The 27,863-nt window shown below is 39.9% G+C and overlaps 3 protein-coding genes across 4 annotated transcripts in view; 1 reads left to right on the forward strand and 2 right to left on the reverse strand.

Moving 5' to 3' along the window:
- Positions 1 to 719: 719 nt before the first annotated feature.
- snap29 (synaptosome associated protein 29) lies at positions 720 to 4,685 on the reverse strand. Its single transcript, XM_084945448.1, has 6 exons — positions 4,552 to 4,685; positions 2,825 to 3,064; positions 2,492 to 2,685; positions 2,076 to 2,161; positions 1,887 to 1,991; positions 720 to 1,792 (listed from the first exon to the last, which is right to left on the reverse strand). Exons 2-6 carry the CDS (start codon positions 3,062 to 3,064, stop codon positions 1,635 to 1,637), a joined length of 783 nt encoding a protein of 260 aa, XP_084801574.1. The 5' UTR covers positions 4,552 to 4,685; the 3' UTR covers positions 720 to 1,634.
- Positions 4,686 to 4,812: 127 nt separating this feature from the next.
- pi4kab (phosphatidylinositol 4-kinase, catalytic, alpha b) overlaps positions 4,813 to 27,863 on the forward strand; it is a 32,226-nt gene continuing 9,175 nt past the window's right edge. Inside the window, exons 1-39 of one of the 2 annotated variants that reach the window (XM_084945445.1) lie at positions 4,813 to 5,025; positions 6,597 to 6,713; positions 9,057 to 9,150; positions 9,457 to 9,545; positions 9,647 to 9,719; positions 9,804 to 10,066; positions 10,232 to 10,298; positions 11,025 to 11,173; positions 11,291 to 11,356; positions 11,472 to 11,568; positions 11,704 to 11,895; positions 12,004 to 12,104; positions 12,223 to 12,352; positions 13,044 to 13,173; positions 13,286 to 13,381; positions 13,506 to 13,689; positions 16,226 to 16,329; positions 16,569 to 16,737; positions 16,830 to 16,880; positions 20,507 to 20,615; positions 21,516 to 21,652; positions 21,744 to 21,877; positions 21,986 to 22,068; positions 22,154 to 22,224; positions 22,318 to 22,442; positions 22,531 to 22,612; positions 22,829 to 22,912; positions 23,603 to 23,692; positions 23,851 to 23,970; positions 24,854 to 24,868; positions 25,014 to 25,106; positions 25,199 to 25,355; positions 25,468 to 25,595; positions 25,683 to 25,841; positions 26,174 to 26,325; positions 26,729 to 26,836; positions 26,922 to 27,049; positions 27,234 to 27,392; positions 27,483 to 27,562. In XM_084945445.1, the coding sequence (XP_084801571.1) occupies positions 4,828 to 5,025; positions 6,597 to 6,713; positions 9,057 to 9,150; positions 9,457 to 9,545; positions 9,647 to 9,719; positions 9,804 to 10,066; positions 10,232 to 10,298; positions 11,025 to 11,173; positions 11,291 to 11,356; positions 11,472 to 11,568; positions 11,704 to 11,895; positions 12,004 to 12,104; positions 12,223 to 12,352; positions 13,044 to 13,173; positions 13,286 to 13,381; positions 13,506 to 13,689; positions 16,226 to 16,329; positions 16,569 to 16,737; positions 16,830 to 16,880; positions 20,507 to 20,615; positions 21,516 to 21,652; positions 21,744 to 21,877; positions 21,986 to 22,068; positions 22,154 to 22,224; positions 22,318 to 22,442; positions 22,531 to 22,612; positions 22,829 to 22,912; positions 23,603 to 23,692; positions 23,851 to 23,970; positions 24,854 to 24,868; positions 25,014 to 25,106; positions 25,199 to 25,355; positions 25,468 to 25,595; positions 25,683 to 25,841; positions 26,174 to 26,325; positions 26,729 to 26,836; positions 26,922 to 27,049; positions 27,234 to 27,392; positions 27,483 to 27,562 (4,584 nt within the window). In that variant the 5' untranslated portion in view covers positions 4,813 to 4,827. The remainder of the gene's footprint in view (positions 5,026 to 6,596; positions 6,714 to 9,056; positions 9,151 to 9,456; positions 9,546 to 9,646; positions 9,720 to 9,803; positions 10,067 to 10,231; positions 10,299 to 11,024; positions 11,174 to 11,290; positions 11,357 to 11,471; positions 11,569 to 11,703; positions 11,896 to 12,003; positions 12,105 to 12,222; positions 12,353 to 13,043; positions 13,174 to 13,285; positions 13,382 to 13,505; positions 13,690 to 16,225; positions 16,330 to 16,568; positions 16,738 to 16,829; positions 16,881 to 20,506; positions 20,616 to 21,515; positions 21,653 to 21,743; positions 21,878 to 21,985; positions 22,069 to 22,153; positions 22,225 to 22,317; positions 22,443 to 22,530; positions 22,613 to 22,828; positions 22,913 to 23,602; positions 23,693 to 23,850; positions 23,971 to 24,853; positions 24,869 to 25,013; positions 25,107 to 25,198; positions 25,356 to 25,467; positions 25,596 to 25,682; positions 25,842 to 26,173; positions 26,326 to 26,728; positions 26,837 to 26,921; positions 27,050 to 27,233; positions 27,393 to 27,482; positions 27,563 to 27,863) is intronic. The other variant, XM_084945446.1, reaches the window with a different exon arrangement.
- Positions 17,300 to 20,193, reverse strand: serpind1 (serpin peptidase inhibitor, clade D (heparin cofactor), member 1). Its single transcript, XM_084945447.1, has 7 exons — positions 20,068 to 20,193; positions 19,634 to 19,901; positions 18,719 to 19,362; positions 18,486 to 18,634; positions 18,248 to 18,372; positions 17,960 to 18,104; positions 17,300 to 17,828 (listed from the first exon to the last, which is right to left on the reverse strand). The coding sequence occupies exons 2-7, from the start codon at positions 19,891 to 19,893 to the stop codon at positions 17,637 to 17,639; spliced, it is 1,515 nt and encodes a 504-aa protein (XP_084801573.1). The 5' UTR covers positions 19,894 to 19,901; positions 20,068 to 20,193; the 3' UTR covers positions 17,300 to 17,636.

Raw genomic sequence — 27,863 nt, forward strand, 5'->3', positions numbered from 1 at the left:
GACCATCTTAACTTCACATTTGACATGGCCGTGATGATAATAAAACTTTGTTTCAACATTTCATCCTGCACATGCAAAAATATTTATTCCATTTAATTGCAAAGTTTCATAGTGTTTTCCTTGCCTTGTTCCTTGATTTCTTCCCCATGTCTTGTGTTAATGATGCCACATTTACCCAGCACTTCCATTTGCTTTGTTTACTGGTTTGTATGTGTGCACTACATGTGCACAGAGTGTCAGCTTGGGGCCCTTGGGTAGCTGGTACCTCTGTTTCTTTGTATATAGCCTGCATGTGGTTTCAGGATGCATGTACTGTAATTAGTAGTTATCCTAATAAATGCTTGGTGCCTCTGTAGGAGCAGCTGGTCTAACACAGAGGAATGATAATGAATAGACGGCTGAGCATGACACAAGTGGTACACAGCCATACAACAAACTCTCACACATCCTCAAATGACAAAATTAGGAAAACGGAAACAAATAGACTATATTTGTGAATTGTATGTAAATTCCTAACAAAATCCTTTCTTTGATCTGAAAAAAAAAAAAACAAACAAACCAAATCTCTCTCTTGCTATCAGTCCATGCAAAAGTAAGACACATACTACCCAAAAATCTAGAGAAACTGTAGTAATTAATTCCTGGGAATGTGGCGCCCCTCTGTGGTGCTTTGGGCTTCCTGCTTCACTTGTAACAAACAATATACAGGACATCTCAGACTTGTTCTATATGCTTTATTGGCTATGCAGACTTGATTACAACAAATGATAAACATGGCAAAAATAAGACATTATAAGCATAAAACCATATTTTTAATCACCTTAGTAGAATAGCGTTGTGTTTTACTTAAAAAAAGTGGTTCTTTTTGTCAGAAATGGAAGACACAACAATAATTAGTATAAGGGCTATATTCCTTCTGTGACAGTTTTTATATTAACATGAGCTTGTTCACATTATTTGTCCAATAATGCAGCATTCAATGAATAACCATAAATACACAGGATTTATATAGGGCTAATCAAATCCTTCAAAAACAAGAATAAACTTCAAAAACAAATTTCAGAAATGTCAGAGGGAAGCTTCACATGGTGAGCGGTGCCAGTGGTGACATGGACTTGGCACAGCTTCAAAAGCTAGTCTACTGTACACACAAATTACACATAAGGCAAATGTGACTTGAGCTAGGCTAGCTGCTTGCTTGTATTTTTTTTTTTATATAATCGTGGCGTGGCAGGCCTAGGAATCACAGTTAGCACTGACATATGAATGTCACACAAAAAAAATGATCCAGTTACTCTCCTTTAAGTGAATATTTAATCATTAAAATTAATTTCCTCATTTGTAACAGAATTTGTTTGTTCAGCACGAATGATGAGTAAACCAATAGCCAATTAAACACCTAAGGTGATCAATAAAAACAGAATGAAATCAATGAAAGTTCAACTACATACATTCAGATAGTTTGAGAGAAAATAAACAACTCCAGTGCAGAAAGAGACAGACAGTGACATCCAAAACAAGCAGTGAATAGTCTTTCCTTTAAAAGAAGGAGGTGGAGAAAAAAAAATGGAGGCCCAGGTGAGAGGATGATCTGCGGTCAGTTTTGGTTTCCTTGAGTTGAATCCAAGTGTTTATTACAGTTTTTTCATCTGTTGGTTTGTGTTGTGGATCTTTGTATCCATTTTGTCCACTTTATTTAGCAGAGCATCAATGGAGTCGTCCTGCGCATCAATTTCAGACTGCAGACCAAGCCCAAGATTCTTCAGTCTACCCAAGCCTACACACATCTCATCTAAGACATTCACAAAAGACATCAGTTCAATTACAGCAGACAAACTTTATATAAAAACGTGGTATGTAACTAAATAAGTGCAGCATTTCCCTACCCAAATTTTTGTCAAGAGTGTGGTGAGCCTCCTTCAAGTATCTGTTCTTAGGGTATCCATTCTGTTGAGATGAGCCATCATCTATTGATGCAGTAGCTCCAAATCCTAAAACAATGAAGTAAGAAATAGTGAGACCGGGTAAGTGGTGGGAAGATACCGTAATGCTGAGGTTCTTGTTCCAGCACTTACCTCCCGTATCCAGTTTTCTTAGGTTGGGGTGGCTAGCTTGGTACTTATCTTCATTTTCTCTGCTGCTGGACAAGGCAGTCTGTAATCTGAGAAAGTCAGATAAGAATTGTTCAAACATTTTGGGAGAGACTGTCAATAACAAGTTGTACGCATGAAAGTAAAAAATAAAAATGAATTACCTGAACTTCTAAAAGAAGTTAACATTACTTTAACACAAATTCAGAGTAACTGTTTTCATGCTTTGTTGTAAAATATGATAACGTGTCCCCACACATAACAGCATATCAAACTTTAATATATTGAAAGTCCTCTAAATCACAGAACTCCTTGATTTGTTTAGGAGTTCAAACATGCAGAAATTAAAACTGGATGATGCTACCACACCTCACTGACACAGAGAATAAAAACAAACTTACCTTTCACTGGCCTTGTAGGCCTTTGGCTGCTCAGGTGGTGGCTTTGTCTCTGGCGTTCCCTTAAAATAATTGACAAGGCCGCCCCACACACTCTTAATACTGTTAATGTGCCTTTGACTGGTCTTCAGGTCTTGATCCATGTTATCCAGCATCTTGTCTGCCCTCTTTATAGCCTCACCCTGTCGCATCAGCTCCTGCAGACAAGAAGAGACTAATTCAGGATGAGGTATGGGAAGACGGGGCCTTTAAAAATAACTCTTTGTTGACTGTCGCCTTTTCAAAGACAGTGTCAATTCTTTGTATAGTAGTGTGAACCTTATTCATTTAAGATACCTCTGCAGTTTCCACACCCATCTTCTCTGATTCATAGATGAGGCCAAGTGAGCGGTAACTGCTATCCACAGCAGACTGCGCTGTATGCATCACTTCCTGCTGGAGGCATCTCTGCCTCCTCTCTGCTTCACTCAACCCACTGTCACTTGGCTCGTCATCAAACCCCCTACTTTTAGGCTTGAAATCCTCCTCATCGTCATCATCATCTGCAAACGGGTTGTGGGATTTAGGGTAGGCCATCTGTGGAGCAGAAACAAATGTTTTGGTAATTTTAGCTAAAGGACTATAAGCATCAAGCATCAAGTTACATGCAGTTTAACAATGAGCCTTTCTTCACAACAAGGAGTTTTTGTTACCTGTAAATAATGGATTTTACATTGCTTAAAACTGGAACAACTTCTTGGAACACAATAAAACTATAAACAGGTTAATAAAAGATAAGATATTTGGTTCCAGTCTTGATGATCTTTGACTTTTTTCAGCTGCTCCCTTTAGGGGTTCCCTAAACAGATTATCTGCCACAATCTGACCCTCTCCCTGGCATCCTCTTCTGCCACACCAACCCTCTGCATGTCCTCCTTCGCTGTATCTATGAATCTTCTCTATGGTCTTCTTGTTTTTCCTCTTGCCTGGCAGCTTCAACTTTAACATGCTTTGTCCAATGAATCTAATATCCCTCCTCTGCACATATATCAAAACCATCTCAACTACGCCTCTTAAACGTTGTCTCCCAAGACTTGATAATCTTTTAAGTTCACTTATTCACTGATTAAATCCTTCAAACAGTCTGAGTGTTATTTATCTTGACTTCAACTAAATTCGCAAAAGCAACAGTTGTCTCAAGGTGCTTTAGATTGCAAGGTAAAGCCTATAATAGTAGAGCGATAACCCAAAATATCCCCTCTGTGTAAGCAGAGGGGATCCCCTCCCCTGCCCTCAATTTTTACTGGAAGAGACCTCCGGCAGAACCAGGCTCAGTTAAGGACAGGCATCTGCAGATCAGCTGGACACACATCTAGCCATTCCATCTATTTTCTTCTGGTTATCCAATTCAGGGTCATACGGTGGACTGGAACCTACCTCAGGAGTCATAGGGAGAAATGCAGAGCTAACACATAGGACACTCTCTGGCACAACATGTTGAATTCCATGAACTGAATAGGCGGAGGAAAATGGATAGATCCATTGATAGATCGCACCTCGTCGGGAAGAAACGTTATTTATTATATTTTGGGATCGGATAGCTGAATAATTAAACGATGCGTAACATAATACATCTGCTATTTAAATAATACTTAGTTTTATTAAAACAGTACGTTTTTGTTGATAAAAGAAGGTTAATTGCTCATTTCGAAACTTGTCTGAACTCGTGCGATTACGAAAGCTCCAGCGTGTTAGCTTCGGCTAACTTCAACGTTGTCCAACAAGTAATTCGAGCAAGAGTTAGGCTTGTCAACATATTTCACATTAATCATCTGCAACAATACCTGCTGTGTTATATTAAGAGGAGAAAAATAAAACAGTATTGCAAGTCAAGAAATGTTTGATGTATTGCCGGGGTGTTGGTCTGCTAGTCAACCGTTAGCTTAACTGCCAGTCAACTAAACGACCACATCCGCAAGAGTCACCACAGGCAGTTTTCTCTTATTGAACAAATGCTGTCTAAAAGTGTAAAAAAATAAAATATAATAAAAAAGACACAGTAACGATTAACTTAACAGACAAACCTTTGACCACAGGAGCCGCGGCAGACGCTGTTATTGCTCTATCAGCTGACTGAACTCTTCCTATCGCGTTTGATGACGTTGCACACACGCTGTCGCGACAGCTGATCTTGCGTAAAGGAAACGCACACCAGGGCGATATTGGGGTTACTCACTGATAAAAACCCACGCAGGTTGTAATGTAAATAATATAACTACAATCCATACATTTGCTTAATTTGATCTATTTCAAGCCCTTTGTGAGTGAGTTGCTACGGTAACGAAGAGCCCCTGTTAGAAATGTCCCTGCTGAGTTGCCGTACTGCGGCTTTCCCAGGCAGCCCCGCTCGCTTGTTTCCTCTCAGCGATGAATTGCGCTGGTTTAATGTAGGGGTAAACATGTCCGTAATGGGAGGTGGTACGAGGGGGTTTTATTTTAATACAGTCCTGTCGCTGGCCCGCTCTTTAGCCGCCCACCACCCCGCACCGGTCGAAAAGGTGAGAAAACAAGCGTGAGTTCCAAAAACACGCAATAATTAACCATGTTAGTAATTAGAAGCAGTGGCAGGGTTGTTCAGGGTGTAGCTGCGCTTCCGCACAGGCGGTGGCTTATTTTGATCAACGACATGACAACCAAGCTAACATTTAACAGTTATGCTCGTATGCTTGTGTGCGAGTCTCCGTGGTTAGAAATCTCTAAAACGCGAGCCGTGGTCTCCAAAACACTGAATCAGAAAAGTGGGCAGTGCAGAGGAAAGTGGCGTCGCTGTGTGGTGCCTGTTACTGCATCGGACGGACAGAGCGGTCAAGCTTGATCGGCACTGCAGTCAAACAGGTTTACAGAGAAATCTTTGAGACAGGAGTTCATTCACAGGCTGCTCTGTTTGTCTTTACTGCTACCAACATCCGCCTACATGTGTTATATAGTTGGAAACCTGTTGCAGATTGATAGTTGGGTCTTACCAATATAGGAAAGGTTTTTAATTTTGAAAAAACAAAAAACAATGGGTAAATTTTGTAAAGGAAAGTAAAGGGTTAGAAGGGAACAAATGAAGCCATTATCGATAAGCTGTCACCAAGTGTTGTAACGTTAAGGGCTATCATGGGTGATGTTATGTAATGCCCAGTTCCACTGTGTGTTTGAGCTGTAGGGAGGAAACTGCCTGGCACTTTATCAGATATCATAAATGCTTGTATCTTGCTTGCTTGCTGGGTTATACAGTGTGCATAGAAGTGTACAGATTCCAGATGTCTTCGGGTAGATGATCAGGTGACCCTGAGCCATCCCTTAGTTGCAATAGGGGAAGGTGATGGAGGCTTCTCATGATGCACTGTTTCTTCTTCTTCTTCTTTTCACTCTCCCTGTGTTTATATCTCCCTTTACTTTTAACCCTTAGGTATTATTAATCTCTGGCTCTCCTCCACAGTGTCTTTTGTCCTGTTTCCCACTCCCCACCCCCCAAGCTGTCTTGGCAGATGGCTGCCCTTCCCCGAGTCTGGTTCTTCTTGAGGTTTATTTTTGTTGAAAGGGAGTTTTTCCTTGCTACTAGGAGGGTTGTCTGATTGTTGGGGATTTATCTCTATTAGTGTAGTTGAATTTAATTGAACAGTGTGAGTCTAGCAAATATTACTCTCATTGAACCACACACTCACTCTGAAACATCTGGAAGTTTGCTTCCGCCACTGAAAAAAAGTATTTTGCCATCTGTAAGTCCAAATCTTTGGTAATTATCTAAAAATTTAAATGTTTGGTATCTCAAAACTTTTCCTTAGTAAGTTATACTTATTAGAAAATAACTTGAAATTTCAAGTCATTAAGGCTAATACTTGAGAAAATAACCCCCAAATTTTGACTTATGGATGGTAACACATGCTTGTTTTTCAGTAGCAGAAACAAGCTTCTATACAAACAGGTTTTAACACTTGACATATTGTCTAATCCTGCAGTGTTATGTTTTCATATGCTGTGTGACACAAACACACTGGGCTGTCAAGTGAGATAAATCAGCTTGATGTGTGAATATTAGCAGCCTGGACTGTTACTTTAATATTTATTTTTGGCCTTTTAGGTTCAGAAGCTGCAATGTATGTGTCCAGTGGAAGTCCGTGGTGTGTTCACTCTGGATGTGCGTCGCAGAGATGCTGTTATTGCATTGGCTGTGTTTTTGGTGGAATCTGGCTTACAGGTGGGTGGTTGTCAGTAAAAAGCTGAGCAGTTTAGCCTTTTGAATTCAGTCTTTTCATTTTACTTCAAGCTGTTCTGGTAATACAGTGGATTTAAGATTTCATAGTTTAGTTCATTAGATAGTGAAGTATTGGCATTGCATATTGGCACAATACTAATTTTCTATTTTCCTAACTGCTTATCAAACTCTGTTTCACAGGTATAGTAATGGTAATATTGTATTAGAACTATTAGTCCACGTTTGCTCCTGCGCTCTCCTCTGACTACATGTATCCCTGTGATAAGCTTATTCTCATAATCTGATTAATCTGGCGATTAGACATGCAGTTAGCCGTGTAAGCCTCTAACCTCATCACACTTAGACACAGTTGGGAAAGCTTCCCTTCTGTCTGACAGCATAGTGCTGGATGCCTTACAGGGCTCGCAAAATTTCAAAATCCCTGGTAGCCCTTCGGGCAGGGACTCTTCAGTTTTTGGTAGCCCAAAATAAATTTAAGTAGCCCGAATAAAAAAGAGAGCAATTTTTTGATTGATGTTTTGTTTCCGTTACAATATTATACATTAAAGTATAATATTGTAACGGAAACAAAACATTAATCAAAAAATTGTTTAAACACAAATTACAACATTGTATAAAAATTACAATCATCAACTCAAATACTTGGTTCTAATTGAACAGAAATTTCTATGAACTTGTAAGAACTGTGTAGGACATGAATCAGTCTGTGTCTAATCCTGAATTTGAAATTTCCACTGAAGTCACGGGAAAGAGGCAAGTGGAACCAAGATCGAGGCCATTTGCTTTTTGAAGTTTGCAAAGACTGCTAAATTGTGCCAGTGGTAGTTCACTCTTTGCAACATAGTACGCTATTCTAAACTGATTTTCAGGTTTATTTTTAGTATGTTATTTGCAATTGGTGTTTGTTCTGGGAAAGATATTGCAGACTGAGCAATAATGCATTTCTTGCATTTCTCATGGGTTCTAATGGGGGCCTTTCTTAAAATGACTGGTCCCAGTAACAAAGGCGCTTGTCGACTCAGAAATCGAGGGAAAAGCAACAACACACCCGGCAGAACATTATGTTATTTACACGGGTGCACATAAGTGGTCCGCATGTGCGCATTCGCTGTCAAAATAAAAGACGCGCACCAGATAAGAAGTTGCAACACGCGTTTGCGTCCATATAAAAGGCACTGTTTTTGTCCGCTAGAGTAGGATTTTCACGGCACATTCTGCACCACATCTCTGTGCGTTCATCATTTGTTTGAAGCCAGCTCACCTCCTGCAAACACTTTTCTGAGAATACGTGCTTCTTTTGTGGTTCGGACTCCTTCTGACATTTCTTTGGATGTGGAGGAAAACCAAAGTAATTGCTTAAAGGAGCTTGCTTCTTCGACATCTTTAAGAGTTCTAAACAAATGTCTGTCCTCCTCCAGAAAATCTTATGTACGCAAACACGCGGTGCAACTTCTTATCTTGTGCGCGTTTTTTATTTTGACAGCGAATGCGCACCTGCGGACCACTTATGTGCAGCCCTGGTTATATAGCTCATCATATCGCAGCCACAGAAATTCTTTTGTCCATGAAACCATAAAGCTGCACTTTCTTTTTGCCTTATAGTCTGATTTGTCATAACCTTTCCGTTTTGTGGTAAGCTTTTCGTTGGCTGTCACTTCTTCACCCTGACCTGTCTTATTTGGCTCAGCAGAACTAAAATATATATCCTGCTGCTTTTACACACGCACTCACATAACGCTCAGCGATTCTCTGCGCGATCAACCTCTCACATGTTTAAGCTTGCTGCGGGAGATTTCACTTGTCATGTTTGCATAGTAAGCTAACGATTGATAAGACGATGTCAGAGGAATTGGTGCGCAAATTATCATCACTCACCAATCAGTGCTGTCGCTCTCTATAAAACAGTTCGCGCGATTGCAAAGTGAAAGCAAAAAACAAGCGCAAATTCAAACACGATTTCAATATGTCACATATTGACAGTGGCTCACCGATGCCAATGACATAATTACCCAGCTACATTTCCGAAAGAATGCAAAAGCATTGAAATATATTTTCCTATGATAGCCCGACGGGCAGGGCAGAGACAGATTTTGGTAGCCCGACTGGAAAAATCGCTAGCCCCGGGACGTCGGGCTAGCGATTTTGCGAGCCCTGCCTTACTTTTATTTTTAAAGCTGTGATACACTTTCTTTGACCCAGATTTGTTTGTGTAAGATAACCTCGTTGTTTTGATCCGTCAGTGCTTGTCAGGCATGCAAAAGTGCCGATTTTATGCTGCAGAGTGCACTTGTTTGTGGTGTGTAATGATTTGTTTTACTCCTGCAGCACAAAGACATACTTGTTTCTTACTTGCTGAGCCTACTGAGAGGGCTGCCACGGGTCCAATGGATCGAAGAAAGCTCAGGAAAGAAAGGAAAGGGTAAGAAGAATCCTCTTATAGTGAAGCTTTTAGTTTTACAATAGACTCCTTTTACTTGTGGCAGTAGAATTTCTAGCAATTCTTATTAATTAATTGTAGTGTTGAGATGTATTACACTAGACAGATGGGTTAATTTATACTTGAATTGCATATTGTGAACTGCTGTTTCTGTTCCACGTGACGCTCTGTTGCTCTGTATTTGATGTTTACATTTTTGGCAAATCTGCTTATCATTATTTATTTTCTTTTGTTCAACCTTATGAGGCATTCAATTCAACTGTGTCTGTGTAACTTTCTGCTCCTCAGAATTTCTCCCCGTAGCAGAAAACTTCAGCTTCTGTCTAGTGACTCTTCTGTCAGATGTGGCTCAGAGGGATCCAGACTCAAGACAAGAGGTCTGTTTAAAAAGTGGTGATAAATCGTTATATTATTCACAGGGTTGGGGTGCATTGCATTTAAGTGCTAACTCACTGTTTTTGCACTGTTTTCACTATAGATCTTGAACACTATAATGGAGGTCATGCAGGCGTTACAGGATATATGCCAAACACCGGATAATCATGACAAAGGTATAGATAGAAATGCAACAAACATTCTGACTTTAGCTTTTAAAACAAAAAAAGAACCTTAACGCTGCTCTTTTTTGTCTGCAGTCTTCCTGTGCAAGTATATTGTTCCCAGCCTGCTTGGCATGACTCGGGCATTTGGCCGCTACAGCCACACAGATGAAGCTCTGTTATCCAAGTTGTTCCCCAAAGATTCTCCTCAGGCACGATGCGTTACAGAGGAAACAGAGGGTGTACGGCGCAGATCCTTCAATGACTTTCGTTCTATTCTACCGTCCTCACTGCTTACAGTGTGCCAGAGTGATACTCTGCGCAGACGCACCGGGACCAACCTAGATTCATCTGCACAGGTCGGTACATGTTGCCGGATTCAAGACGTGTTTTGCTTGTTCAGGATAATTAGGGGAGAATCCAGAGCAATAATAGTTTTATTTGCTTTGTTAATTCATATTATTCAGTGATAATGGTGGTATGTTTCGTTACCCATTAAAGTTGTGTAATGTGCTTTCAAACAGATCAGTACAGATCCAGGAGGCCACTCACCCTGCTCTCCTACAACTCCTAGTCCACATTACTTGGAAGGTAAAACTGAAGAAACAGAAGTTACTTTAAAAATATTTGTGTCTTAGTTTTTAGTTTAGTCTGGCAATTCAGCTCAGCTTATTATTATCAGCTGTCAACATTATGTAACAACTGGGCACTTTTTTTTAGGTTTGTTAGGGTGAACAGCAATATCCCCCATACTGTAACTTTGTAATAAGCCAGACTATAAAAACATTGTAACTGTGGTTAGCCTTTTTTTGTTTGGGTTCATGCTGAGTTTTATAGCTGCTACGTTATGCCAGATTGATACTAAGGCCTTTAATTGCTTTATGCCTGAAGTGGTATTTCCAATCCTGTATTACTCTATAATATTGGAAATGCCAATTCATTCGTTGTTTGTGGTCAGATTAAGAGTTTTGTAACATTTGCTGTATTTCCACAGATTTCTTGTTAACTATGTTGCATTCCAAACTCAGGGAATGTGTTTTTTGTAAATTGTCTGGGACAGACTCAAAAAGTGTTTTATTTCAGTAATTCTACACTTATAATCTGCAGTATTACAAGCCCTAATCTGTTACACAGAAAGGTTTAATTGTCGCTATAGAATGTAGATTCAGTAGAATAATGTGCAACAAAAAAAACCTTATTTTCCAAAGTGAACTAATTCTATATTATTGAAATAGTACCCACTGAGATCTAATGGAAACAGTCATATTTCATCCTATTTGTTTTTGTTAATAATTCTTCTGCTCCCACTGATTTCAGGTGCCTATTTTCCAGACAGCAACACAGTCGACCCTGACTACTATTTCTCTACAGTCAGCTCCAGTTTCTCGGTATCTCCACTCTTCTTGGGGGAAGGAGAAAATGAGGTGGAGGTGCCTGTGGATCTGCTCCGACAGCTCCTTGCCATGGTGCAGTAGCCTACTACCCGTACACCGCTTACAACCCTTTAAATCTTTTACTTTTATACTTATCCAGTATATGTATCTTGAGCCTTTACAGTAGTTGTGTGCAATGTTGGCTTGCAGGTGAAGAAGTTTGTGTCCGAGTCCTTTTTGAAAACTCTGGATGCCACAATGACAGAAGTCATAGAGGTAAGCATATGACTGCTGTCGGTGCAGAATTGTAAATGGTAAATTCAAAGTTAGACACAGGATCTTATCAGTTAAGTAATCTGTTGTGTCAATGTCTCCTCTGTTTGTTGTTAAGTGTAATCCTGGAATCAACCTCTATTACAAAACCTTCAGTGACCCTCTCTATGTGTGTGTGTTCAAAATGCTGCGGGACACACTATATTACATGAAAGGTAAAACAACAAAGAGAGTGTATTTATTATGCATTGACAGCAGGCAGCCCTGCTGTTGCTATTGTTCTGTTTGCCAGCCAATTTTGTGCTGAACACTATTTTACAAATACTCATTCTCTCTTTATGTTTTTAAAGCTCTGCAGCCAACGTTTGTGCGGGAAGTGCACGATTTTGTACTGGAACAGTTTAGCAGCAGTCAGTCGGAGCTGCAGAGGGTTCTTCATGACACTGGAGGGCTGCCAGGGGAACAAAGCCCCCTCAAGCTTCGTTGCCAAGCCAACGCTGCATGCGTGGACCTTATGGTGTGGGCCGTTAAAGATGAGCAAGGTAATGGATTGCAGCAGAAAGTGAACAGTGTGTATTCAGACATCATAATCAGAGGGATCTGGATGTGTTTGCTGGTGCTGATGCTGTTATATATTTTTTTTTCTTCAGGAGCTGAGAATTTGTGTACCAAACTGTCAGAGAAACTGCAGTCAAAAACCTCCAGTAAAGTCATCATTGCTCATATGCCTCTGCTCATCTGTTGCCTACAGGTATAATAATATTAATACAAATGTAGAAAAGTACAGTGTTACAGAAGGTTCTGGACATTTTGTTTCTGTGCTGGGCATTGGTTTAATGGTTTTCTGACTGTCTTCTACTTCATTTCAGGGCCTGGGTCGCCTGTGTGAAAGGTTTCCAGTAGTTGCTCACTCTGCCACAACCTCTCTCAAGGATTTCCTGGTGGTTCCTTCTCCTGTTCTTATAAAACTCTACAAGTACCACAGCCAGTACAACACAGGTACTTACTGTGTAAAATGGTTTCTTCAAAACCACGTCTGAGCTAAGACTCAAAACTCCTATCCTAAGAATTTTGCTCTAAAAACACCATGAAGCATAATTAGGATTTTTTCACAGCAAATGAATATAGTTTAATTTAAAGAGCATAGTCTCTTCCAAGTCTTCACACAGAAAGGATGTTTTCTAAGTTGAACACGGGTTAATAGCACCAAAGTTTCCTATGACTGTGCTGTGGTAAACCTGCAACTTCTGCGTGAAAGTACAGTGAAATTAATATTTCAATTGCCACTTTGAAAACAGCATCCAGGGCACATCTATCTTATCCAAAGAACAGCACAGTTGGTGCAAAGATAAATGAGTCATGTTGCTAAGAGCACAATGACAAATATGCATCAATAACAATGTCATTGTCGTGCCCAGCTCCCGTCGTGCCTAGACATGTTCATTGATGAGTGGCTACAGACTCAGAACAGTTGTAAATGTAATTCAGGGTATAGATTTTTGCCTGACCACAGAGTGCTGTGTTTTTATAGACAAGTCATTTAATTTATAAATTACAAAATGCACTCTTTAGATTTTACACTTGGCTCTTCCTTTATTCACATGTAGCATCTTGTTTTACATAGTGTTATAACTTGTATTCTGTTTGCGCTAATATTTATGTGTTTGTGCTGCTGATACACTTCTTTCAGGCACAGGAGAAATTAGGATAAATGTGACCAATGAGCACTCTCAGTCCACCTTCAACTTACTGTCAAACAGGAAAGACCAGCCTTCCATGTACGAACAGCTCAGAGATATTTCCATCGACAACATCTGCAGGTTGGATACAAACACACCTAGCACTCCTCCGCTGAGATTTAAAAAACAATTCAACTGTTTTTTGTTTTTTTTTAACTTTCTGTTTTTACATTTTTGTCCTTTTCTCTCTCAGATGTCTGAAAGCTGGTTTGACAATGGACAATGTCATAGTCGAGGCTTTCTTGGCTAGTCTTTCAAACCGTCTATACATTTCACAGGAGAATGACAAGTGAGCAACGTTTCTAGTAAAAACAAAATACTTTAGGCTTTAGAATCACCCAAGTGATATCCAAGTCCTTGACACAGATACCCTGATGAACTGCTTTAAAAATAAATAATCTAATTTCTTCCAGGGATGCCCATCTAATTCCAGATCACACCATTCGAGCACTTGGCCACATTGCAGTAGCTCTGAGAGACACTCCGAAAGTCATGGAGCACATTCTTCAGATCCTCCAGCAAAAGTTCTGCCAGCCTCCTTCACAGCTGGATGTGCTCATCATAGACCAGCTTGGCTGTATGGTCATTACAGGAAATGTATGTAGACATTGCAGAGAAACTTCCTCCCAATTTTTAGATGTCTTCATGGTGGACAGGGCATATAGGGAAAGGAGTAAATAATTATCTAACAAATTAAACCATAGGTGAAATGCTTGCCCTAACAAAATATATGTTCCCTAACAATACCGCTAGCTTCTGGTAATTGCTATTGCTTAAATGGTAAATGGCCTGTATTTGTATAGCGCTTTTCTAGTCCCTAAGGACCCCAAAGCGCTTTACACAACCAGTCATCCACCCATTCACATACACATTCAGACACTGGTGATGGCAAGCTACATTGTAGCCACAGCCACCCTGGAGCGCACTGACAGAGGTGAGACTGCCGGACACTGGCGCCACCGGGCCCTCTGACCACCACCAGTAGGCAACGGGTGAAGTGTCTCGCCCAAGGACACAACGACCGAGACTGACCAAGCCGGGGCTCGAACCGGCAACCTTCCGATTACAAAGTAAAGTAAAGTAAAGTGTGCGTGTTAGTCCCCATAGGGAAATAGTTCCTCTGCATTTAACCCATTCACCCAGTGAAGCAGTGGGCAGCCACCAATGCAGCGCCCGGGGAGCAGTGTGTAGGGACGGTACCTTGCTCAGGGGTACCTCAGGGTAGCCGTTCAGTGGAGTCGAACCCCCGACCTTCTGATCATGGGGCCGCCACTCTACCTACTGAGCTATCCCTGCCCCTACAGGGATAGCCCCTACAAGGCAAACTCCCAACTCTTGAGCCACGATCGCCCAAATATATCAAAAGTATAAATACTAACAAAAGTAACCCTTTTTGTGCTGCTGCGCCAACCCACGACAGCGGTGGTGTTGGACATGTTTTTGGTTGGTATGTCTATCCTGATGTCATCCTGTCCTTCATATTTATACCTCAGGAACGCTTTGAGGGAATTCCTTTAAGATTGGCACAAACCTTACACTTGGACTAAACATAAGACTGACAACTCATGAATTCATATACTAATTATTACAAAATATCAAATCAATGTCTGTCAGGATAAAATGATTAAGCTGTAAATATTTCTACATCAAAGATTGTTTTGCAGCTTTATAATATTCAACTTTTGACACTTTACTTGGCTTTATTCAACACCACAGACAGAAAAGGAGATTGTGACCATACTTAATATTTGATGGGCTACTGAGCTGTTTACATAATATTTGGTCCCACCCTCTTAAATGCCTACAAAATGTGTAGTACATATAAACTCATCAGCCCGTTCATTAGTTTCACCATGCTAGTACCAGGTTGGTCCCCCTTTTACCTTCAAAACTGCCTTTAATTATTTGTGGCAAAGATACAAGAAGGTGCTAAAAACATTACTCAGAGATTTTGACCCATTAAAAGATTAGTTGGCTGCACATCTATGATACAAGCCATCACCACCACCAGTCTGACTGAAGGATCAGATGCTTTCATTTTGTTTGTGCCATATTCTGATCACATCATCCAAATATCACAACAGAAACTGAGACTCATTAGATCAGAAAACATTTTTCTAGTCTTCTGGCATCCAACTTTAGTTAGCCTGTGCCAATTATAGCCTCAGTGTCCTCTTTGTGACTGACAGAAATGGCACCTTGTGCGGTCTTCTACTGTTTTAGCTCACCTACTTCAAGGTTGAATGTGCTGGTTTAATGTCTCCAGCATACATTGGTTGGTGAAGAGTGGTTATTTGAATTACTGTTGCCTTCCTGTCAGCTCAAAATAGTCCGGCCATTCTCCTTTGACCACAGGCATGAATAAAACATTTTCACCCAGAGCAATGCTGCTCACTGCATATATTCTTTTTTTCCCCTCAACCATTCTCTATAACCATAGAGGTGGCTGTGTGGGGAAAATCCCAGTAGATCAGAAGTTTCTGAAACAAGATCAGTCTGTCTGGCGCTAACAATCTTTTCATGTTCGAATCACTTAAATCACCTTTCTGATGCTCAGTCAACAGGCCATCTTGACAGTGTCTACATGCTTAAGTTAACTGAATTCCTGACATGTGATTGGCTGATTAGATATTTATGTTATCAAGAAGTTGAACAAGTATACCTAATGAAGTGGCGATTGAGGTTACCCTGATGTAAACTGCAGCTTGATTTGGTGGTAGAGGAATACAGAGGCGTTAATTCGAGCTCCTTTTGCTGAAGTTGCTGACACATCGTAATTATTGTAAACTTGTCAGCTGGTGTTTATTTCTTCAGTGCACTTAAGCTTTAAGAAAGGAGTCCAAGATTACTAATGACACTCCACTGGAGTGTAACCGGGTGCTCTGGAAAAAGCCCGCCCTCATTCTGACAAACAACATTTAAAAAAAAAAAAAAAAAAGTACTGAAAATAGATCTCACCAAAAATGTCCAACTGATATAGATATTTTGCATTTTATTACCACTAATGTTTATTGTTGAGGAAATTGTAACTTTTGTAAGCAGCACCGTGTTATCTTGACATTCTCCCACTATTAAAAACTGGTTCTTACATTCCAGCTTTTAACCATGTCTTTATTTGTCTCTTTGTTTGTAGCAATACATCTACCAGGAGGTGTGGAATCTGTTCCAGCAGATCAGTGTGAAAGCAAGTTCAGTGGTCTACTCAGCCACCAAAGACTACAGAGATCATGGCTACAGGTCAGCATCTGCTCTCACATTTTTCAACAAGTGACCAGCGGCTGCAACAGTGTTTAAAAATTATTCTTCTTTGTTCTTACAGTTACTCACTGCTATCAGTTATGAACAGAAGACTTCTATGTTATACTTCTGCCTGATTAGTTATTACAGGCTTGTTTATCTTAGTTACATTTATGGCTATATGTACTGCAGCTGTGTTTAACTTTTTCCTCCATCTGTGCTGTTGTTTCCCCATCAAGGCACTGCTCTCTGGCAGTGATAAATGCACTTGCCAACATTGCAGCCAACCTGCAGGGGGAGCAGCTTGTGGACGAACTGTTGGTGAACCTTTTAGAACTGTTTGTTCAACTGGGCCTTGAAGGAAAGAGAGCCAGCGAGAGGGCCTCTGACAAGGGCCCCGCACTAAAGGTACATGGTTCCTGACATAAACATCCAAACACCACAGGAAATTGGTAACAGCCACATTGATGGCATGCTAATAGCTCTCTCTATCACCCTAGGCATCAAGTAGTGCTGGAAATCTTGGAGTCCTCATTCCAGTCATTGCTGTGGTGAGTAGCCGTTAAAGGGGGTTTCCCTTTAACGGCTCTTTTTGTAAGTGTTAAAATACCCGTACGTAGGTTAGCTGAGGTAGCTACGTCAATGTTTGAGTTCTTGCAAGGGAATACAAAGTGTTAGTTAGGTTTTAACTGTATGAACAAATATTTACCAAGTCAGTTGCAGTACAGACATCGGTGTTATAGTTCAATGCTGAATGCTACTGCTTTAAGCCCCCCCAAACATTATGCGCCTACAGTAATATTATAATACAATTCATTCAGTTTATATTTTTTTAGTGTATATATAGACCTCCACTTGTGTGCTAGTTAGTACTTTCCATTAATAGTAATAGTTTTAGGTCTTAACATATTAAATATTTAAATAGTAAAGTTGAAATTTTCTTTTTTAGAGCACCCCCTTTGTTAAAAAAAAGTAATTTTACAAGATTAAGCTTTATTCACAGAAATGACTGTTTCACTTCAGCCTTAGAGTAAGAACATTTTCAAAATTCTGTTTTCTGAGCACGCTTCTACATTAGTGTCATTGCAGAAGATAAAACATTAACAGACAGATAAGAATTTATTGAGTTATTCAGAGACACTCTGTGCTTTGAATTATATAAGGGAGAACTTTAAATGTTCAGCTAGAGGCTATACTCACATGAAAAATTCTTTACTTGATGTCAACTTCTAGAATCAACCAAATCTAGTCAGTCATTCTAAGCAGGCTTGTCATGAATAGTTTAGCTGTGCAACACAACTTTTTGTTTAGCTCTGGGAGGGATTGGCCACCCGGCCCATGAACACGAGGCAGTCTGTGCGGTGCTCGTAGATCAGGAAGAGGAAGGGGTGATCGATGACGAAGCGAATCTGAGAGGAGAGCGGCATGAAGCCCACCTGAGTCAGAGCAGCAGCTTCTGTTCCCTCTTCGTTCACAGTGATGATTCCTTGGTGCTTCAGCTACAGAGAGAAATCAGAATCTGTACATTACTTTGAAACAGCAGGAAGTATTGCGTGCTGTTAATAAGATGTCCAGGTGACTGAATGGATCACAGATCAGGATTATTTGTCAGCGATTTAGTGTTGCTCACCCAGTTCATGGAAACTCTTTCAGAGGTCATGCCAGAGAAATCGGCAGTCTCCTCAAACATGCCAGTGAGGCCCATCTTCTTCAGGTTTTCAATCAAGTCATAGTTTTGCTCCAGTTTAAACCGAGGTAGCACAATCTCACGTGTCCTGAAGGGGACATAGAAGTTTGTCATAGTTGAATCATTTTAAATCGCAACAATATCTGAACTTTTTTTCCACTTTTCCACATAAACCAGTGGCTTTAAAACATCCTGTACTGAAAAACGTTATTGAATGTCTCAGCTGCTGACCTGTTTGTCATGTTTTTGAGCCACTTATTGACAACCGTGGGAGAGATTTTCTGCTCCAAAGACCTCATGCCAGTGAGCTTCCTTGGCAAGGCGATGAGCATGCTGATGTTTCCTGTGTATGGGAGCTGAAAAAAGGAAATTTGATCTTTTTGTGGCGCTGTTAAGTTAAACTGTTTACGCGTTTAACTTAACAGCGCCCTGTTTGTGAGAACATTTTTGTTGAAGTTGGGCCACCCACCTGTAGGACATCACAGTCTAAATCATGATCGGCAGCAGCTAGATAGTTCCCCTTGTTTGTCATCATTGGCACACGTACATTTGTTTTTTCATTAACTCTGAAGTTGCGATAGTGAGTCATTTCTTTAGGGAATTTTTGCTCCCAAGTTCCTGTTTAGTCAAACAAATCAAGTCAAATAGCCATGTTGAAATCATAGGGGTCTTTTGAAAGCATGTCATATTTTTTTTTCTCACCTTTGAAGTACAGGTAGTTGAGTAGCATCAGCACCATATTTGGGTCAACACTCTTCAGTGGTTCCCGAATCAGCCCTTTGGTCAGCTTTTGTATGCGTTGGTTTGCCTTAGCCAGAAATGCAGGGTCTCTGAAGTCCACTGACTGAGGCTCTGCAAAATAGTAATTCTTTGTCTCTGCACGGAAAGTATCTTTCACAGAGATGCTGTTCTTGACGTAGACGTCATTTACAGAGCGCAATGTGTAGCCAAAGTTCCTCCTGAAGAGTCTGTGTGTCAGCTTCCTGAATAGCTTGTGCACCGTTGTGTTGTCATAGTGATGACTGGCGTTGACAAACTCAGCGAATCCCAGAACTTTGTAGATCTGATCATGGGTTTCAGATCTCGCTCCTAAAGACATCATCCCCATGGCAATGGAGATCCCAGCGGGTGCTAGCAGGATGTTGTCAGTTTGGTTGACGTTGTTTCGAAGACTTCGATAGAGGTTAAAGCCAAAACGGCCATTCACCATGTTGAGGCGCTGAAGGCGAGAACGACCGTGGAACAGTCGCAGAAGTCTGGCACGGCGAATCTTTGGGTCAGAGGGTTCGGCAAAGATGTCAATGTCGGGGGCTGGTGTGGCAATCTCATCGACCTCATCCCCTTCACTGAAAGACATGCTTAGAGTCATCATCTAAACATTTAAAAGTAGAATAATAAGTAACTGTTTATTGTGGTTTGTTCATGTGTCCCATAGTTGATGTGTATACACAGTTACATCATCAACACTACCAAGAAAAATATCACAAGTGTACAAGTGTTTATGTTGTAAACTAACTTCAGTTAATATACACTTTAAGTATTTTTACAAAAACATATTTAAACAATCCACCCTAGTAAAAAAAAAAAAAAAAAAAAAAAAAAATCACTAATACTTACATGTAGTCATCACTGCCTGCTGCTAGGATCTTATCGAAATCAATATAATCTTCATCCTCAAAGCCATCAAATAGGTCATTAGTGACAGTGTTTTCCTTGTGGTACTCCAAGGGTAGGGACTCTATGTCCACTGTGCCATCTGCTTCGAAGCCTCTGGGGTCCGGTTTGGGGTCACTGAAGTGAGAGCTGAGATCTTTGATTCCAGCCCGAGATGGACTAGCCAGCAGACAGACTGCTGAGATGAGAGCGATGACCCACATCCTAATGGCTGAAGCAGAGGAAATGCATATTTAGCACGACCACTTTAAATAGATTTGATTCAATTAGATGCTGAAAAATCTGTAGATATGAAATAATTTGCTTGCTGTTGAAAAATTTAACCTAGTTTTTTTAATGATAACAGCAGTTTGTCTATAATAACGGTAATGTCTTACCTTTACTGAGTCGTGGTGTAAAGTCTTCTGTTGCTTCTGTTTGCAGGACTAAGAGCAAAGAATTGAATACACCACTGAACTTTGATGTGGGCTTCTCTTGAACAAATAAACCAGATCAAACAGACCAAAACGTCCTGTGACTGACTCAAACCTTTAACTCTTCACCTTTCTGCTCACTTGTTAAGAATATATTTTACTAACAGTTAAATCTCCTGTAGTTCAGTAACACATTGTTTGCAGCTGTTAATTTATTTGTTAGCCTTACACTTTTTTAGCGTTCATAATATCCAGTGTGTAATAACCTTTTGTACTCAAAGGAAGTACCAGTATTTTGGGGGATTTTTTTATATTCACTTTTTGCATAAAATTATTGATTTAAGCGATAATTGCTCTAAATCAATCATTGTTATCTGTCTTGTCTGGCTTTTTTGACTCATAGTTGACCAGGAGGCTTCCACCGATCAAAGAGGCCAAGCCCCGCCTCCAGAAGCTGTTTAGGGACTTCTGGTTGTACTCAGTGGTCATGGGTTTTGCTGTGGAAGGATCAGGTAAGCAAAGAATTAAGTAATTTTCATATGCTTTGCATACAGAAGAATGTTTGAGCACCATATCGTATCACATGAATGTGAAGTAATATTCAAAGCTTCATGCCATGAGTTGGCATTTATGGGGTTAAGCTCCTCCCATGATGAGGCTCCTTGCCTTGTTCAGCACTGATGTTTTGGAATCTCAAGGCATCTGTGGCTTTGATTTGTAAAACATAGATCATGTAGTTGTTTGCTTAGACTTAAACAAGCACAATTACAAGAAATATAATAATCATGAAGATTTTATACCAAAAATATAAAGATAGATCAATTGTCACAAACCTAATTTAATTTTAAGATTCACCATAAACATAAGATTCATAGGTCTGTGTCAGTGTCTAACCAGAAGTACTGGGAGGTGCTTCTGCAGTAGCCAGGGGTATGTGGAGTGGTTAGCTCAACTAACTTTGCAAGGAGTGAAGAACTGAGTAGAATTTAACAAGATCTAGAAGGGAAAGGTAATAGATGCATAGTCAGTAGTACATTGTAGTCAGAAGTTATTAAAAGAAATACATTAACAGTTATAAATTAGAATGAAATTGTTGGCTTACAGTAAAATTATTGAACATGATTGTATATAATTTCCTTAGAGATTAATAAAGATTCTGATTCTGAAAACAAAGTTGTTGCACAAACTTTGAGGATAAATCAGTGAAACTGATCAGTAATAGATGTTAAATTAAGTAATATCTAAAAATAAAAGAAACGTTCCAAATTCTGTTCAAAATGGATTCAGCTTATTTTTTATTTTTTTTGTCCCGGTACATCTGCCACAGCTGTGTTGATATGTGGAATGAAAAAGGCTCACAGCAGCAAACCAACATGTTTCTATATTTCTTGAAATATCTTTTGTCTTTTTAGGGCTTTGGCCAGAGGAGTGGTATGAAGGTGTGTGTGAGATTGCTACCAAGTCTCCTCTTCTCACCTTCCCCAGTGGAGAACCTCTGCGGTCTGAGCTACAGTACAACTCGGCTCTGAAAAACGACACAGTCACCCCGGTACAGTGTTCAAAATAGTTTTGATTAGTTTTTTTTAATTAAAGGAATACCAGATTTAATCTTTAGGTGTTCAAATCTTTCTTTCCTCCAGGCGGAGTTGAGTGAACTGCGGGCAACCATCAGCAATCTCCTTGACCCACCTCCTGAAGGGTCTGCCCTCATTAACAAGCTAGACTTTGCCATGTCCACATACCTGCTCTCCGTCTACCGATTAGAATACATGAGGTCAGCTTTATTGGCATGAGCTTAATTTCCTTATCTTTTCTCACCTTTGATTGCTTAAGCGAGGTCAAAATGTGCAAAAATATAATTTCCTCCTGTTATCTCTCTCAGGATGCTGCGATCCAATGATCCCGATAGGTTCCAGGTCATGTTTCGATACTTTGAAGACAAAGCCATCCAGAAAGACAAATCTGGTGAGCTTTGTGCCCGAATCAATTTAATCATCCTGTTGTCTTTTTAACATATGGAACCCATTTTCTCAGTTTTCCTTTTTTGCAGGCATGATGCAGTGCATCATTTGTGTTGGCGACAAGGTATTTGATGTTTTCCTTCAGATGATGGCTGAGAAGGTAGGGGGCATTTAAATAGTAAAATATGTGGAGCTTGCAACATTTAATTAAGTTCAGATTTTAAAAAAATCATTTTGTTTCTTATGTTTTCAGGCAAAGACCAAAGAACACGAAGAAGAATTAGAGCGTCATGCCCAATTCTTGTTGGTGAACTTTAATCATACCCACAAGAGGATCCGCAGAGTAGCAGACAAATACCTCTCTGGTTTGGCTGAGACGTGAGTAGAAATCATTTAGTTACCTTGTCTGCTTTTTTCTCGCTTATCATTTTTTCTAAGTATTTTTACGTCCTTCTATCTGAACCAGATTCCCTCATCTACTCTGGAGCGGTCGTGTGTTAAAGACCATGTTGGACATTCTGCAGACACTCTCTCTGTCACTAAGTGCTGTGAGTATGAGGAGAGGGTTGATGTGATAGACAAAGTGCCAGGTTCTCTGTTTGAGTGCCTGGTTCTCGGTCCCTGTACCGATAACATAATGCAGAGTCAGCAAGTCGGTGTGCTGTGGTCAAATAAAAGAGGTTTTAAGTTAGATCTCATGGAAGTGTTTAAATAGATGCAAATATAGACTTCATGTGAACAAAATGTATTCTCCTTTACTTTAGGACATTCATAAGGACCAGCCATACTATGACATTCCCGACACCCCATACAGGATCACTGTTCCTGACACATATGAAGCCAGAGAGGTGAGTTTGGGCTGTTATTACACTTCTGGCCACTAGAGGACAGCACAGTATGGGCTTCAACAATAGTAGGGAGAGAGTTCTTTTTTATCATATCAAGTGTAAACTGTATTTTAATGGTGGGCTGAGGTTTGGGCTCTTAAAAAAATGTAGAAATTAAATAAACAAATGGCATTTGGTTTGTGCTAGAATTTATTTTACTCAGTGACTGTCCGCCACTCTTGTTCTTTTTTTTTTCGCCTGTCCCGTTTGGTTCTTTTGCCATCAGAATTATTGTCTAAAGGCAAAGAAAGATCCCCAACGGATTTACTTTACCAAATGGACCATCCCGGCCTTGCCGTATTGGTCTATTTGATTCACCTTTGTTTATTTTATTTTATTTTCACTTGCTAAACATGAGACAGACAGACTGGGGGGAAGAAAGAGAGGTAGGGAAAGAAAAACAGCAGGGAAGAGGAACAAAAAACGAAAACCAACAAAACAAACAGACAAAAAATATATATATCAATCACCTGGATCACCTGTTGAGAAAGAAAAAAGAGAAAACAAGCAAAGAAAAAGAGAGCAATATAATAAACAACATCATCGCGATGATCTATGTGAATATAACAGTAAATACTAAATATTGAATATTATTGCCACTCTTGTTCTTAATAAAGTAGCACTATGTCTTTATTTCCCAACTCCTTTTAGAGCATAGTAAAAGACTTTGCTGCTCGCTGTGGTGAGATCCTGAAAGAAGCAATGAAATGGGCTCCTTCGGTCACAAAGTCCCACCTACAGGTTAGTTTCTTTTACGTTCTTGGCCACTATCAATTTATTTTAAGCAAGCAATTAACTTTTACCTCTTCATTTTGAAAGGAGTGTTTACTTTGAGTAAACAAGGCATAAGTGACTGGAAATGATTCTTGTCATATCTGTTATTTCAATTTTTCTTGCAGGAGTATCTGAACAAGCATCAGATCTGGGTGTCAGGACTGTCACAGCACACTGGCCTTGCAATGGCCACAGAGAGTATACTTCACTTTGCAGGCTACAACAGACAGAGTACTACACTAGGCGTGAGTCACAGATACACTTACAGCCATGGCTTCACACAAATCCTTCTGATCACCGCAGTTATCATACTGTAAATATTGGATTTAACCCCCAACTAAATGTCAAGATAAATTTAGACAAAGTGAGCCAAACTGATGGTGAGATAGAATCTACTGCATTTTAGCAATTCTGCAGAAAGATAACGTTCACTAAACCAATACGGTATTTTTTTAATATATAGTTTAGATGCAAATTAGTGCAAAGACACAGTTCTACCAAAGATGTATGTAGTCAGAATTTTTAGAGCACAGTAGATGACAGGAGCAAGAGCATTTTAGTAACATACTGTACTTGGAACAAACTGCAAACTAAGAATGTTTAATTCTAAATGGCCTCCCAGGTTTGTTGATTGAATGCTCATTAACAACTGTCCAACATAAAGTGCTTTTTAACATGCCATGTGCAATTTAGCAGCTTTGCCAAAGACATTGGCTTTTTGTTTGTATTCAGAAAAAGGTCCTTGTTGATTTTTTTTTTTTTTTTTTGTTGTGCACATATAGCTTGTGTGTTTTATTTTGTTGCTCTTTAAACAATTTGTAGATGTCTATGTTCATGTGTGCATGCTTACTAGTCTGTGTGACATTATTTTGCTTGCTAGGCATTTCTTATATGTTCTTTGGGCCTGCATTCTGCTATATCTGTCTTTTCATTTGCTTCATTTGTTGTATTTTGTCTTTATTAAACTGCACCGAACTACCTACCTGGTTGCTTGGCCTGTGTACGGATTTGCTGGTTACCTGGTTACTTACCTGCAATGGACTGGTGGGTTGGTTGGCTGGCTGGCTGGTTGCCCATTTGGCTTACTGGTTATGCCGGTACTGTCCTCCACCATGTGCCCAACCATAGGCTGCTTTCCCTCAGGTTGGTCTGATCACTAAATACAGAGAAAAAGGCCTCAGGCATGACACCCTCAGTATTTCCAAGTGTGACGTTAAAGCTGTCGCTCATGCTTCCATAGTTTCCATGCAGTTATTTGGCAGTTACATTGTGTTTTTCCCCCCTTCAGACCACCCAGCTGACAGAGAGACCAGCATGTGTGAAAAAAGACTACTCCAATTTCATGGCGTCACTCAATCTGCGAAACCGGTACACAGGAGAGGTAAACTATATTGGGAATATTTAAAAGCACAGCTACTCATATTCTCTTCTGCTCTCTGATGCTATCTCCTGTCTTTTTTATGTACTGTCTAGGTGGCTGGTATGATCCAGTTCTCAGAGGCGACTCGCAGCCAGTCGGATCTCAACAAGTTGATGATCCATCAGATGACCAGTGCTCTGGATAAAAAAGACCCCGAGGCCTTCACCCAGGCCATGTTCAAGATGGCTGCCCTCCTTATAACTACCAAAAGTGAGCAGCTCTGCTTCTCTTAAATCACGCCTGTTATTTATTTATTCATTTAATTATTATATAAAGTTCACTTTTCATTAGTAATTTTCTTGTTTTTATGTCTGGCTTTCAGACTGCGATCCACTGCTCTTGCACCATCTTTGTTGGTCTCCTCTGAAGATGTTTACAGAACATGGCATGGAAACTGCCATTGCCTGCTGGGAATGGCTACTGGCTGCGCACAATGGGGTGGAAGTGCCAGTATGTGTCACTTCTCTTAAAATCGTTTAAATAATTACATGAATGCATGTTTAGTTTAAGTTGATTATCTTTAATGTTTCTTCTTAGTTCATGCGTGAAATGGCAGGAGCTTGGCAGATGACAGTAGAGCTGAAAATGGGTTTATTCTTGGAGGCTAAGGTCGAGGCTGGCCCTCTGGCTGTCTCAGAGGAGAGTCAACCTACACCCTGTGCTCCTGATGTCGTCCCTCACTTCCTCTGGATAGAGGTCAGTTATACAGAATAAACTTGTGTTGTTTGCTGTTTATTTTTAAAAGTAATGTGGCCATCTAGCTGCTTTTGAACTGTTTCTTTGCTGAATGTTTTTCATCACTTGTCCTGACTTTTAATGGATAGATATCTCATTAAAGACGGTGCTGAGTGAGTCCAGCATATTGTAGGTCAATACTGATCAGTTTTTAACTCTATTTTAATATGCTACATTTGGAAGAGTCGATCAGCCCAAGAATTTTGGATCTCATCACCTACAAAGCTTATTTGATTCTACAAACTGGTAAAGGTTGGAGACATAAACATTTTCTTTTTCTTTCTTTCTCCAAGTTTCTGGTGCAGAGGTTCGAGATAGCCAAGTACTCCAGTGCTGACCAAGTGGAGATTTTCACCGCCATTTTACAGCGATCTCTGTCTTTGAATGTAGGAGGATCCAAAAGCAGCATAAACAAACATATTGCTGCCATTGGACCAAGATTCAGGTGTTTACTTTGAAAAACTGTGGCAATCACAGTATTTGTTTACAAATACAACTGTTTACAATTGTTTATTTATACTCGCAATTGTATATCTACAATCTGTATAGTTTTCATATTTTTATGAGTGTACATAGCTTGTACACTCACTACAGCTATAGCCTGTACATACTTATAGTTATAGTATACTCAGAACATACCTTCATACCGTGTACGTTGTAACATACCTATAATAGATCCATATTCTGTATTAAATCTATATTATTGCCAAAGCGCTTTCTGGATGGATGCAAACTGCATTTCGTTGGCTTGTACTTGTAACATGTGCAATGACAATGAAGTTGAATTCTATTCTATTCTATCAGCAGCATCGCCAAATGCATAATCCTAAACGGTTGCTTTATTTCAGACTGTTGACTCTTGGTCTTAATCTTCTGCATGCTGATGTGGTGACAAATGCTACCATCAGGAACGTACTGCGAGAAAAAATCTATTCCACAGCTTTTGATTACTTCAGGTAATTAAACTAGTTTTATTTGCGATAAAGAAAAAGTGTCTTTAAAGCTGTTTAATGACTTCTTTTTATATTTGTTTCTGTGTAGCGTTGCTCCCAGATTTCCCACTCAAACAGATAAAAGGCTGAGAGAAGACATCAGTATAATGATCAAGTTTTATGCCAGCCTGCAGTCTGACAAGAAATATCTGACTGCCAACCAGCTGGTTCCTCCAGGTATATCTTCAGTAATTATTAATGAATTACTATTTTGTACAGCCATTGTCATCACTCTGTGATGTTATACTGATGCTTTGAACAGAAAAAAACAGTCACAGGATTTCAGACTATCAGTATTATTTTCTTAAAGTTTATGTTTTGATGTTTAGATCTGGGCCTGATGGTATTTATTGTTACACAGATCCCCAAGACATGTCTGTGAACAGCCTGTCTGTAGTGGCAGTGACAGACAGCCGAAGCAGTCTCGACGTAGCAGTGGGTCAGAGGCAGCAGGTCGCTCAGGGATGGATCAACACATACCCTCTGTCCTCAGGGATGTCCACCATATCCAAGAAATCAGGTAAAACACACAGTGTGTTAAAATTATATATGCAAAGTTGGTTACAGTGACTCTGCTTCTTTTTCACCACTCTTTCTTTATACATTTCAGGACTGTCTAAAAAAAGCAATAGAGGCACCCAGCTGCACAAGTATTACATGAAACGCAGGACTCTTCTTCTGGCTTTACTGGTATTTCAACAAGTATTATTATTCACAAATATGTGGCAATAAAGTGAAGCGCATGCTTTAGTATATTTTTCTTTTTATGAATAGATAGTTGCAAGTTGACCTATTATGCTTTTCAGAATTTTCTGTTACAGTGCTGCATGATTATATTAAACATGAATAAAATGTAAAAATCCTGAAGTCAGAGTATATACAAGTATTCTCTATGAGCCATAAGCTCAGGTTTTAGACTTTTTTTTCTACTCTTGGTTCTGCATGATGTCACTGACAGCGGGTAGCCTTAATATGGTCAGTTCAGGCACAG

This window comes from Perissodus microlepis, chromosome 12 (genome assembly GCF_051167445.1).
Source record: "Perissodus microlepis isolate ML-2025 ecotype Zambia chromosome 12, ASM5116744v1, whole genome shotgun sequence".
In the NCBI taxonomy this organism is placed as follows: Eukaryota; Metazoa; Chordata; class Actinopteri; order Cichliformes; family Cichlidae; genus Perissodus; species Perissodus microlepis.